General features: G+C 35.9%; 1 protein-coding gene across 23 annotated transcripts in view; it reads left to right on the top strand.

The window, feature by feature from the left end:
• RIMS1 (regulating synaptic membrane exocytosis 1) overlaps positions 1–13,774 on the top strand; it is a 305,622-nt gene that overhangs the window by 256,327 nt on the left and 35,521 nt on the right. For 15 of the 23 annotated variants that reach the window (XM_058020424.1, XM_058020427.1, XM_058020423.1 and 12 more), the window contains one exon: positions 8,960–9,192. The exons of the other annotated variants lie outside the window; for them this stretch is intronic. In XM_058020424.1, coding sequence (XP_057876407.1) covers positions 8,960–9,192 — 233 coding nt within the window. The remainder of the gene's footprint in view (positions 1–8,959; positions 9,193–13,774) is intronic. 23 annotated transcript variants of the gene reach the window in all.

Below are 13,774 nucleotides of genomic sequence, written 5' to 3'. Positions count from 1 at the left end.
GTAAATGATCTTTGTGAACACAGAAAGGTATTTTAAACAAAAATTTAAACTCTTTTGTCTAGTTTTTTATGTACACCAAAAGCTTAAGCTGATGGAAAACTCATCAGTCTTCATGTAACTGTGTTGAGTAGCTATTGCATACATACATACATACGTACATACTATTGTATGACTGCTACTTTGCTTAAAATGCAACAATTAAAATAGAGAAACGTGGATATAAGAACAAACAGTGCAGGTTTTGTAAGATAATGCAGTTTTATTACAGTGCAAAATGAAATTTGTCATTACTGCAAATTCCCTAGCAGGGTTAGCAAGGGCTAAGAGCTTCACAGATGTGGACAATTGTGTTGTAGCTGTCATCAAAACTGATAAATGAGGAGGGGAGGGGTTTTTTAAAAGTTCAGGATGGTAATAATGTTCATTTAAAAAAAAAAAAAAAAAAAGAGTTTTTACATTGCAAAAAGTCTGATCAAGATTTTGAGGTGAAGCCATAGGGATAAAGCCTTCTATAAACTTGTTTGGAGAATGAGGCAGGAATTTTAATTATCTTACTTGCCTAATTTATTACTGCTCTGGGAAATCACTCTTTGTCCCATAGTTTTTATTTGATTAGTGACAAATAATTTCAGACATGCCTTTGTTGGTGGCCATATACTGCCTGTTGCATGGCAGTTCATTGTGTCTTGCTGCTGTGGATTCAACATTCCCATCATGAGGGAAGTTTGGAGCAAAACTCACACATGATTCTTTAGGGCTCTGGTTTGTTTTACCCAATGCATGGTTGCTGAGTTCACCTCAATGGGATGATGGCACATGAAGGAGATTTCTCTGCAGAAGCAGAGAGGATAGTGAGGGTTTTGTGGCTACAAATGATAAACTGGCCATCCTTTGAGGGAATGATAACATACTAAATACTTGTGATGAGACATTGAAAAGACTTCTTTTGTTCAGTTTCCACAGGAATTTTTAGGAACTGTTTTGGTTTTGGAAAGAGTGATAAAAATAATTTATTCCTCACTTGCTTATTCTCTTTCTACTTCACTATCACCATAAACTCTTTCCTTACAGGGATTACTGTCCATTATACTCTTTTTGTACTTCAGTTAGTTGGCTTTGTCTTGAGTCCTGCCTGATGGGCAACAATTGCAGCCTCCCTGCATCCTGGACAGTCTAGCTAATTTGTCCCAAATGCAGAACAGACACGAGGGAGGTACTGACTTTCTGCCTCTGACCTGGAGACAAATAGTAATATTCAGGAAATGTATGATCTGTTTAGCAATAGGGCCTGTGAGTGAGTGCAGTGTCACTTTGTAACAAGAAAGTTTCCTGGCATCTAAACCTGGTGTCTGATAGCTTTGCAATCTTTGAAATCTTTGAACATGAGAGGTGTCACTTAAAGAAAGTTGTTTTACCAAATTGACAGGTACTCAGAAGAACTGGCAGCTACTGTGTTTGTGCCAAATAGAAGGATCACCTCATTGGAATCTTTCAGTGAGGCATTAGCCACTTCTCCAAGTGAAGTGAATTGGTAATTTTGGTTTTGTTGTTAGTTTTGAGGTTTTTTATTGTAATTTCCTTCAAAAGAGCCAGCAATCTGCCATGGTATAGCAGCTGGAATTTAGAATATATTAAAGAAGAAATTTTACCATGGGCAGAAACCAGGCATGGAACATTTCTACCTAAATTTTTCATGTTTGACAAACAGAGCAGATATAGGTAACAGGCAAGGCAATTTTTGTCTAAACTCTCCACAGTGCAAGCCTCCACTGCAACACTTGAAGTAAATTGTCAATCCTACTTTGTTTCTGATTATTCTAGTCACTGCAGCTAAAAACTGAGCCCCAAAAAAGTTTCATTAGCTATGCACTTCCCAGTTTCATTAGAAACACATTGAGCATGACCTGTGAATAGTTAATATTGCTGCTCAGGTGTTCTGTCTTGGGGCAAGGACAGGCACTCTGATGTAACCTGAGTCACAACTTGTGCTTTTTTCAGAGGGAAATACAGGGCAGTAGCCTCCAAATTATTACCATGAAGGGAACATAAATGAAAACATTTTAGATAAGCTGCTTAAAAAATATAATGTATCTTCTTTACCCCCAAAGAGTCTGTTACAGATGGAAACTTCTGGTTCTGAGGTCATTTATATACAACATCAAGGTGAAGCCAGAGTAATTAATGTTCTAATTATTCATTATCTAAAGATAATGATTTTTGAAAATCCATCATTATAAACTGCTTTATGTATCTGTCAGAGAGGGAAGGAGATGGAGTCTTTAATCCCTTCAGAACATCTGTACATGAAAAATGTACTACGGAGCATTGCTTCTGCATTTTTAATTATCTAATTATGTTTCCTCTTTCAAAGAAACAGTCACATCACCAGCAGTCTTTCTTAACAATTTCAAAAAAATGGAAAAATTATTTTAATTGGTTTTGCATTTAATTGCTGCAGTTGATAAAGATGAAATGTAATCCATAAACTTTTAGTTTAAGTACATTATGCTAATATTTTGAACAGGCTGTACTTGTTATTTTTAGATTAAAGAAACGTAGTAAAATAGTTTTAGTCATGGCTCAGACCTCAGAATACTTATCACTTTCTTTATCTTCATCTCAGTTTAGTATATTTTTAAAATCTTATCTGCACTTTTTTTGTTATTCCTGACCTTACACTATCCCATTCAGCTTTTCAGATTCTCCTCCTGCATTTCCTTTTTTTTTTTGCTATTGCCTGTTGCTGTTATCTACTTTTGGAAAGGGGCAGTGAGGAATCTATTTCATATCAATGGTGTAGCATTTTTGACATGAAGAGCAGCAACACCCCAGGTACTTCAGTACCTCAAGCTTTAGAGGGAAAAAAATACAACAGGGAAAATAACATTACTCTTGAATGTCATGCAAAGGAAGAAAAACTGGTGAATTGAGCTTTTTTGATGCTGGAAAAAGCTTCCTTCAGTGTGGACATACACATCTTTGTGTTTGTCATACACACACACCCCCGACATCTATTTTCTTGATACAGATTTACATCCTTTCTGTTTGGCAACTGAATATATGCATGGCTATATGCAGTCAAATTTGAGCTGTTTGTCCTTTGATTCACATGAGCCTTCCCACATCAGCTTTAAGAGCAATAGTTAACCCTGAGCAGTGCCCCTGGAGTGGCTGCTTTTGTGTTGGTTTCGTTTTGTGATTCAAGTCATTACTTGGCTTCAGGCTGGTGATGCCTTGGGTATGTGCAGGCAGACACAAGGGCTCCCACATGCAGAGACAATTGCTCTGCTTGTTTCAGGGAATATAAATTAAGTTGAAATGTTCATGGCAAATAATAAAAAGTCTGCTTATCTTTTGCTTGGAAAACAGTTAAAATCTGCTTATCTTTCATAATGTTCAGGCTTGCTTTCTGAATTGTTACTCTTTTTTTCATAGAGAAATGCTAGTTTTCCAAGTTTAAAAAGTAGAAATCTGTCAGAGCTGTGAAGCTGGCACAGTTCAGTGGTCAGTGTGCTCCTGAGAAAAGCATTGTCACAGCCCAGATTCTGACATACTGTGCTCCAATATGGAAATTTCCTGATCTTCCAAAGTAGGATTTTAACCAGTTAAGCTCCCAGAGGAGGCAGATGTTACAAAATCTTCCCCAGCCCTTGGCTCAGTGAGAGTTTGCACACTGAACACAGTGGGGCTGGGGATGTTGGGGATTTGTCCTCCCAGAGGGAGCGGCTGTGGCACTGAGTGGCACTTTCATGCAATATAGGAATATTGTCAGCAACAATTATAACTTAGAAATTACTGATCTTCAAATATCTTAATACACCAATAGGACTCTTGACAGCAGAAGCAAGGGGGTTTTTTGTAATTTTAATAGCTATTTCATAGGACATATTTCACCCTAGGGCAATCTAATATATGATCAATGTGCATGTTAAATCAATATGTAGTTCCAGTTGGTACAGACTGTACAAAATTATTATTTGATTGAACCAACTTTTATGGTCTAAAAACTTCTTTTTACTAACTAGAGAGAATTACAATATAGGGTATATGTTTGCCATTTGGTTTGTAAAACACCATGCTTCAATTAATTTATTAAATGCTAATGAATATTTATAAATTTTTATTTTAAAATTCACAGTAATATATCTTGCAGAAAATGTAATGTATCATATATAATATAAGATACAAGTATTTTCTTAGAATGATAGAGAAATTTGTAGATGTTTAATTAATCGTTTTTATGTATTGATTGTATAATATAATACTAATAACAATATGCTTATTTTTAGAAACGTAATGTTTCTCACTATAAAAATATCTTCCCTTTGGTCCAGAGCTATGATGTGTTTAGGGGATTATCAGTATTCATGAGCTGCCTCGTTGCAAAGGGGGCTGTGGTGGGTGCGTGGTGCTGCAGTGGGCAGGGGAGGCTCAGTGCCCTGTGCTGCTGGGCCGGGGTTCTGCTGGAAGCTCCAAGGTGCTGCCACTGCCTGAAAAGAGCTTGCAGCATCATCTGCACAGCAAGGAGCACAGGGCATCCTTTATTTACTCATGGCTTGCTTTCTTGGGAAAATGGGTGGAGTAAATATGAGGGCTCATGAAAACAAACACCTAAAATATTTTTTTATACATCATCAGTAATTCTAAGAGAATGAGGGAAATGCTGTTATTTTAGGAATGGCTAATCAGTTCAGATTTTTTCTGTGAAAGGATTTACTTCCAGATATTACATAGGTGAGTTCATGGACAAGTATTTTTCTAGCTTTCTTACCACTGTCTTACTAACTTTCTTTTTCAGGTGGAATGTGCAGGTTTTTTATGTAATTACTGAGAGATACTGAGTATATGTCTATATTCCAATTTTCTCAGATCTAATGATTTATCCAATATGCTTTTATGGATCTTGAATACATATATAGTAGTTGTCTGTACATAGAAAGATATATAATAATGTAATACAGGTACTTGGCTTGATTTCAGTTCTAAATAGTTGAGTGTGCTGTACTTTTTAATGTAAGCAAATATTATCCACAATGGTCTTATAGCATGGTCATCTTATAAAATTTGTTTCATGGTTAATTTTATGCTGTCTTGTAACTCAAACTACTCTTTGATTAAGTTTTTTTGAATTAAAAGCTCATTCTTCATTCCCACAGATGCAACTTTCAGGTAGGGGCAGCTTGCAAAACTGAATGTGTTGCTTTCTTTCATAACTCTGATGGCTGACATGTGAATACAGTCTTGATGTCCTGTGTAGTGCAGCTACAACTTTAGATGGGATTTGTCTCAACTGCATAAGCTCTGGCAGGAAATGCAAGCATTTTTCTCTTGGTGGAGGGAGCAGTGCCTTCCCTGCTGATGCAGGAACCTGGGGGTAGTGTCTGACCCCAGTGCTGGGGAGGCTCCTCTGCTCTTGCTGGGGTTAGAGGGAGATTTTCTTTACAAGTTAAACTAAATACATTTTTAGAATGTTAAAAATCCAATGACTCTTTTTCTATTCTGAATATCTGTGAAGCAATACACAGGCCCATTTATATTGTCTGTAACCATTCTTAATATGCACAACAATTATGTTGCTATAGCTGTAATTAGAAGTACTTAGAAATAGCATAAGACATTTGCCAAACTATCAATCAGAAGAACTGCTAAAGATCACAAAATAATTTTAAATAAAAATTTAGTGAATTAATTAATTTATGACTTAATGGACTATACGGGTAAATATGTCGCTCTTCATAATCCTGCTACAGAAAACAATATTTATTTATTGTGTTATGATAACTAGGTTTAAATATAATTTAATAATTTACCAGTTTTAGCCACAAGCCTGCAAAAACTTGCACCTGCATTTAAATGAATGCGTTAATAATCCCAGCAAGTCTGCAAAACAAAATAAAAATTTAGCTATGTTATTATCAAAACAGCTAAGTGCCAAGGGATGTATTCATGCAGGTCGTTTTCTTGTTTGTGCTTCATAAATGAAACTCTAACAGTAGTGAATAAAGCAGGAGTGTGAGCTAGGAGCTTTTCCTTCAAATGATAATCAGTAATGTAATGATAAAACATTGTGTTCTAAGGGTAATCAATTAGATGGTATAAGAATGTTGAATTTTACATGCTCATTCTTTTGAGACTGTTGCAGTAATGAAAATTAATAAACTAGCACAGGGATTAGATGAACACAAAGAAAACTTAATGTATTTGCTTTGTTGTAACAAGAGGAAGTATTGGGCAGCTGTTGATCCTTGGTCCTATCCCATTATGCCCATTTCTAGCAAATTAATAGCTATTTTGTACTAGTACATGGGAACATATTTCCAAGGAAAGCAGGACTTCATATTTGCCAGGTAAAAACAAGTATAAAATTAATTTGAAATCTAAATTTCTCTGGTTTTTTTTCCAATTAAGATAAATATTCTAGTTCTTATTCTAGTTCTATTCTACCTTTTGCAAAGAATGAGAATTGAAACTTATATGAGTCTTTGAAAAAAGTGATTTTTTCTATTATTCAGAAACTTTCCATGTTCCCTGAATTAGTGAATTCATACATCAAAAATGTTTTTTTCCTAAAGTTATAATACCATCTTTTTCTTATTTCTCAGCTGCTGGACATCATTGGCTCCTAAATACATATTAAATAAAGTGAGATTAGAGCATTTCAGGTAAATTTAAAAAAAAAAAAAAAAAAAAAAAAAAAAAAAAAAAAAAAGACGTGAACACTGGCATAAAAACATTGTTATTTTGGCATTTATTGTATTGATAAACACCTGAAATTCAGTAGAGCACATTTAATAATATGGTAAATAATTCTTTATTTGCATGGCAGATTTTATAGTCCATTGAACTTTAGTGCTGGAAATTACATAGAAACAGTCACAGAAATAAAATTCCCAGTGCTGTTGGAAAGAAATTATCCATGTGGAAAGGAGTTGTCCATGTCTAATCAAAGTAGGAAATAGAATCCCTCGAAGTGAGGCCTTTGAACCTTGAAATAGTGAAGTATCTCTTGCTCCAGAGAAGAAACCAGTTAACAGTGTTGCCTTCTATCACCCTAGACGCCTTTTCTTTGATACTTGTGTAAATATGTGAGGAAGATGGTATTTTTGAGGTTTTCTTTTTTCCCCATCTACATTTCTTCCTAGAATGATTGAATATGTTTGTGTTTGTGCTCACATTTATGTGAATGTGGTGTGGGGAGAATGGTGATAAAACACAAAGGAATTCTGTAAGGAAACTTTAAAATACAAATGTCTTATATTTTTTGCCTTTCAAACCCAAAAGCCAGTCGATAAAGTTTCTCTGGGACAGGAGGGAACATGACAGAACCTATTATAAGCTCAGTGTACCTCAGGTAGTCCACTAAAATGTGTTCTTGAATACTTTGGTGCATCAAGCAGCTTGTTCTGTTTAATGGCATAGATGTTTTTTTTATCTGAGCTTAACAGGAGCAGATTCTAAGTGCTGAAGATGGTTAAAAGCCTATGCAGAGGTTGATAGTGATCTTTCTATTAGGTGTTGTCTAGTCAAAGACTTAACTTTTCCAGCTTCATTTTTAAAGAATAATGTCTATTTCTATGTGCCCTTACCTGTGTGGTCACACATATGGTCCACCCTTGGAAGACGCCAGTAAATCAGGGCTACACTGTTTTAGTTATAGTTTAGGGATACAATTTTTTATACTTTCCTGGATCTGTCTTGGGACAAGACTGATTCAACCTCCAGCAGGGCCCAGATCCATAGAAGTTACAGGATATCATATTTTCTCCCATTGACCCCTTTATTTTTCCCTGGTCTGACTTCCTATCTGTCTGAAACTTGCCATGACACAAAAAAGCCTCTAACCCCACTCTTTCTAATTTTTACTGGGGGAGAGGTAGTGAGGGGTGAATGGGAATGGGGGACAGGAGCAGCCATTGCATCTGCTGGGGAGGGACCTTGCTGGGAGAGTCTGCAGAACTATTGGTTAACAAATAAATTTGACTTCAACATACTGAAAAACTGAAAAAAAAATTCCTAAACCAGCATGCTAACAGCAGGTCTACTAATCAGCAATAGAAGGTCAAGGAATTTCCTACATGCTTGGCCAGTTTAACAACTGCATCTGAAGTGAGTCCATCTGCAACTTAAATTTCTGTCTCTGCAGAGTGGCAACTAACTTTACATTGACTTTAGAGCTAGGGCATTGCTTGGCCACAGCTGACCTAGGACTGGGTATTAGCATGTCCTGTGTGTACTTGAGACTGTTCTCTAAACTGTGTTTGTGAGCACTTTATCCTGCCTCTATACAGTGGAGCAGAAAAAGGATTTGTATAGAAACATTCAAATGCAATTCAATGCAATTCAGTTAAAGGAACTCAAACAGAACTGCCAGAGTGATTAATTCTTCTGTCAATCAATGAAAATTCTAGTGCGTTATTAGGGATTTTGCCTCAAAATTAGTTTGCTTTCATATTGTAACTATTGCACTTACCTTTAAGGAAGTGAGAGACTGAAGACCTAAAAAATACTACATATTACATGATCTCTTTGAAAAGTATGAAAATTTAGATGGTATCTTTATTTCTATTAGGTCTGTGGTGAACAGCACTGATAAGATGAATGTGTTAAGCTACTGCCCCACGTTAATTTTCTTTGGTTGTAAAATTGCTGTTTTATTTGTTTCTGTATTGTGGGGATATAGGCAGGAAAGCATCACATAACTTTTAAGTGCCTCTCTGTTGTTCTGAAAAACATGAGGAAGTGTTCATTTTATTTGTTCCCCTCAAAGTGGAGGACAAACAATAGCATTGATAATATGTACTCCAAGGAGCATCACATTAAGCTTTTACTTGTGAACCAAATAAATGGAAACATATCAAGACTTAAAAATAATTTAGTGATTAAAAAAAAAAAAATAAGGCTTTTGGAAATGCTGTTACGCAGACAAATTAACATGTTTGTTTTTACTTTGTAACTGTAGTACATTTACTCCTAAAATGCAAGGCAGACGGATGGGGACTTCAGGGAGAATCACAAAGAGCACAAGCGTGAGCGGGGAGATGTACAAGCTGGAGCACATTGACGGGAGCCAGTCGGACACGGCCGTCGGCATGGTGGGAACAGGTGGGAAGAAGAGGCGCTCCAGCTTTAGTGCCAAGGTGGTTGCCATAGTGTCTCGAAGGAGCAGAAGCACATCTCAACTTAGTCAAACAGGTGAGTGAGGCACACAGTCCTGGAAACAGGACTCTCACCAAACGTGGTTTACCTTAATTTCATCTGTGGCATCTGTGTTACATGTATATGCATCTAGACTGCTCAAGAGAGATTTTCCAGCTGTAAATAAACTCCTGATATATTAGTTTTCTTCGATTATTTAACATCTGCAAGAAACAATATACAAATGTCTTTTAGAATATGTGCTGTAGTTACTTACTGTCGTGATCAATGAAAACTGTTATCTCTTAGAAGCCTTGTTCACAGGTTGGCCAGGAAATGCAAAGAAACACATGTCGGTGTCAACAGTGGATAATGCTTTGCTAAGACCAGCTTTTTATGTGTAGGAAACTTCTTTTAGCAGAAGAGTTGAGTGTGAATGTGGGAACTGAAATCTGAGCAAATGAATGGCAGTTATGCAACTTGAATCAGAAGTTGTACCTGTAGTGGCATAAAATACATTTTTAAAAATTACTTTTGTTTTTTAAGTTGAGAGTTAATCCAATACTTTATTGTTTTGTAATACTGGCAAGTTGGGGTCAGTGATTTCAGACAAATTAGATGACAACGTGATGCTTCATTAGGAGCATAAGCCTTCCAACTCTCTATTGTGACTACAGAAATCTTAAAAGCTTCATATCAGCATAGCCTCCAGGAACAAAAGCCCATACAGAAAGACAAAAAAGAGAAGAAGAATGTTTTAAAGTCCCTGTCCTGCTCCTGAACCCCAGTGAAGACTTCTGCTTTTGTCTTCACTGGGAGCAGGAGCTGACCCTAAGGGTCCTTTCTTACTAAGAGGGGGAAAACAAAGTGGAAAAGCTTCAGCCTACCATGCAGTGCACTCTTATTTCAGCATTCCTCTCACATAGTCAGGGTGTCTAAGGTAAGGTAAGTAACAATATTTATGTCATCAAATATTTCCCCCCTTTCCCCTGGTTTTCTTTGATCGCCAGATGAGCAGCAGAATTGATCCATTCACAATTAAAGCTTGGTCAGCTACAACAAGAAGATTGTTATATTTCTCTACACTGCTCATGAATTTTCAGCCAGTATATAATCATGCAGTTGAACCAAATGATAAATGAAACTGGTGTATTGAAACCCAGAACTGTAATTAATAATGTGTTGTTCAAGAATGCACGGTGACTAAGTATGAGGCTGGAATATGGATAGTTGCACACAGTAAGATGCTATTTTAGGTGTATCAGAATCAATGGTGTGCTCTGTAAGTAATAAAAAGTGGTGTTGTCATGTAGAAAGGATTCCTACGCTGATATTTTAATCCACTTAAAATCTGAGCTGTGACTTCCAAGCACATCTCAGTATATTCTATTTAAAGCTCATATTTTTCTAATCTTTGTAGAAAGGTACTATAGCTCTCCAAGTTTTGCTTGGTGTAAATTTCAAAACAATAGGAATTTTGCAAGGAATGGAACTTCTAATGTTTTTCTGAAACTCAAAGAGCAAATCAAATATGAAAAACAGATTATGTATTATTCATGATTGTAAACCAGTTCAGCGTCATCTTTACCTTGTTTTGACTCAGGCTAAGAGTATTCTCTATGGCATAATCAGAGCAAATAAAAATGTGTCACGTTTTGTCAAAAATCAGTGAATTAATGCATTTTTTTAGAACAATATGCACATCAGACTTGATAGATTTTCCAAATGACATTGTTAGAGGTTAAGTGCTCATGTTGTAAATCAGGGATCCATATCCCTTCCTTCCTATATTATACAAGATGTGAGGAGAAACATAAAAATGTCTATTTCGTTTTAATGTGTTGTGCAACTTACTAATGTCTCCACTATTGAGAATTATAGAAAATTTCTGTTATGACAATATAATGTATACTGGTTACTTCTTTAAAATTTATTATGTGAAAACTATTTCTTATAGTTAAGGTCTGAAATTTCGGAACTGATGTGAAAATTTATGGGCCTCCAAAAGTGGTATCAAGTAGGAACTTTTGGGACAGATTTTCAGGAACTGGAGGTGTGCTGTTGATGCAGTATATGTATTTTAAAGGAAATACAAAAATATAGAAGTAGATGTGTAGCCTCCATAGGTTGTTCAGGTTTTATTTCTGTAACTTGCATGATTATAAGTAAGGGAAGCATGACAAAGATAGTTATTTGTTTCTGAAAACTCAAAATAGAAGATCAGAAATAAAAAAGGCAGATTTTTTTGAAAAGCATAAATTCTATATTCTTATGGATTGAGTAGATCTGAAATTTTAGTTTACTGCTGTCTTCAAAGCCAGTAAAGTTTATTACTATCTCTTTTTTTTTTACTTGAAGAAATGATCCAAAAGGGCTGCATTTGACATTTGACTTATTGTAGATAATTCATCTTTTTAACATACTGCATGGGCTTAATGTTATATAAAAACAGAAGTGGTGTGTATGGAACTGCTGCAAGGTAGCTGTTATTGATAAGATTTTATTTTCTATTCAGCTGAAAAAGGAGTGTGTGTGTCTGTGTGTGGGTGTGTGTGAGAGAGAGAGAGCCTGTGCATACATGTTTGTGTCTACACATACACCCATGGATTTCTTTGCACTTATGGAGCAGATCCTTGCCTATTGAAGTTAGAAGGACCAGTAATCATTATTTTACACACCCTGTTCAGTACTGTTGGAAAATATTTATTCAGGATATGTGCCTTATAGATGGTCAGTGAAAGAATTAGTTTCTATTTTTATGTAAATCTGCAATGAAATTATGTGGTTTTGCTGCACCTTCCTTTTATGTTTAAGATTTCATAATACTTGTAGTAACTGTTCTGTGAAATTCCCACTTACTATGTATTTGTTCATTGTGCCCACAAATTGGATCAGTTCACCAGAAAAAGCTTTTAATCTTCTGACAATATTCCTAATGAAAATCCAGCTCTTCTTATGTTATCACAGTTACAAAGAAGAAAAGGAAAAGGGAACAAAAAAGAAGCCAAACTCCCAAGAGGACCACAGAAAATTGAAAATAGCTCCAGGCACACATAACCATTTTAGCTGTAATCCAACTTTTCTAGCTTTCTTTGTTTGTCTTATTTTGGTAAATAAATATATACACATATACAGAATAAACATATAACTACCAATTTTCTGAATATGGCAAACTAATCTTTAAATCACAGGAAAATTATAGGAAGCTATATTAGAATAAGAAATCATCCTCAGTTTTCTTGATTTTGTATTACAACACTGCTCCCTTCTACAATCTTGCCTTGTAGTTTCCATATCAATGAATAACTGAGGCCAGTATTGATCATACCGCATTTTGATTTGGGGTTCTAGGTTTGTTTTGATTGAGGTGAAAACTTCTGTAATAGGAAGGAAAAAATTTATCACAGAATTTGTACCATATATAGAGACATAATAATGCATTTTGAAGTGGATAGAGGCAACAGGAGGGGTATCATCAGTACAATGAGTTCTGGAGAGAAGGAAAGCCTTAATCTCAGATAAAAGGAAGTATTCCCATCCCTGGATCCCTCTCAGTTCTCTTGGTACGTGCAGACATGTGTCTTAGAAAGCAAAAGAATTTCTCCCTTTTACTTTCCACCCCCTGGTCAGCAGATAGTGCTTCAGAAAAGTCATCTTTCAGAATGATCATATTTCTTCTTTGTAGAAGCTCACTTTTCTTCTCTTTGAGTGCCAACAGTGGCTTGCAACTATTTTGACACAGAGGAGAGTGGAAGAGATGCAGAGAAGGAGAGCTAAGGAGCTTAGAAGAATAGGCAGCATTTCTAGTTTGCCATTACACTGATACCATGTCAATTTTCTAAATGAACATACCTTGCCATGTTTATGGTGTGAACCACAATGAAATTTTTCTGTGTAAGCACCAAAGTTATTTGCTTTCCATCTTCTGTTGGTGAAGTTCAACATCAACAACCTGAAATGAAGCCCATAGGCATTAATGTTTGAAAGACAGATTACATACCGTGAAGCACAGCTGAAATCAAGTGTTGTCACAAGGTGAAAACACAATGAAGAAAAATTCTTTTCACTTATGTGTGTCTCTGAACTGGATACTTGGAAGGAATTGAAGTATTTTTCTGCTTCCCTCAGGAAGTAACTTGCAACCTGAACAAAAACAGTATCTTAGAACATATTTCCCTATATAAAAACTAGAATTTCCTGCTAAAGTATATTTTCTGTCATTTTCTGTAATTTGCCCTATAAAGAAGTGGCTTCTGTATTCTTTTGAATTAAGCTCCAAATTCCCAATTTCAGATAAGATTGTATCATCTAAGTCAGGAAATTGTCACTGAGCAGTAAAGTTCTGATAGTCATGCATCCCACAGTATATCTGTGCTCTTTTTGTGAGCTCTCTGCAGCTTAAAGAAAACCTCATCCATTCCTCTCTTGATGGAGACTATGATGGTTCACTGGAGGTCCTTAGTGACTGTTAACAAGCACCCCTATGTTGTGCAAAAAAAAACTTGCTTGGGAAACAAGGAAAGCAATGCTTAAATTGAGCCTTCCAGGCTCAGAGTACCTAATTTCAGAGTAGACACTGCCATTAAAGACAAAACAAAACAAAACAAACAACCAAAAAAACCCCAAAACCCAACCCAAA

Source organism: Melospiza georgiana, chromosome 3, assembly GCF_028018845.1.
Source record: "Melospiza georgiana isolate bMelGeo1 chromosome 3, bMelGeo1.pri, whole genome shotgun sequence".
In the NCBI taxonomy this organism is placed as follows: Eukaryota; Metazoa; Chordata; class Aves; order Passeriformes; family Passerellidae; genus Melospiza; species Melospiza georgiana.
This window is presented reverse-complemented; position numbering and strand designations above follow the sequence as displayed.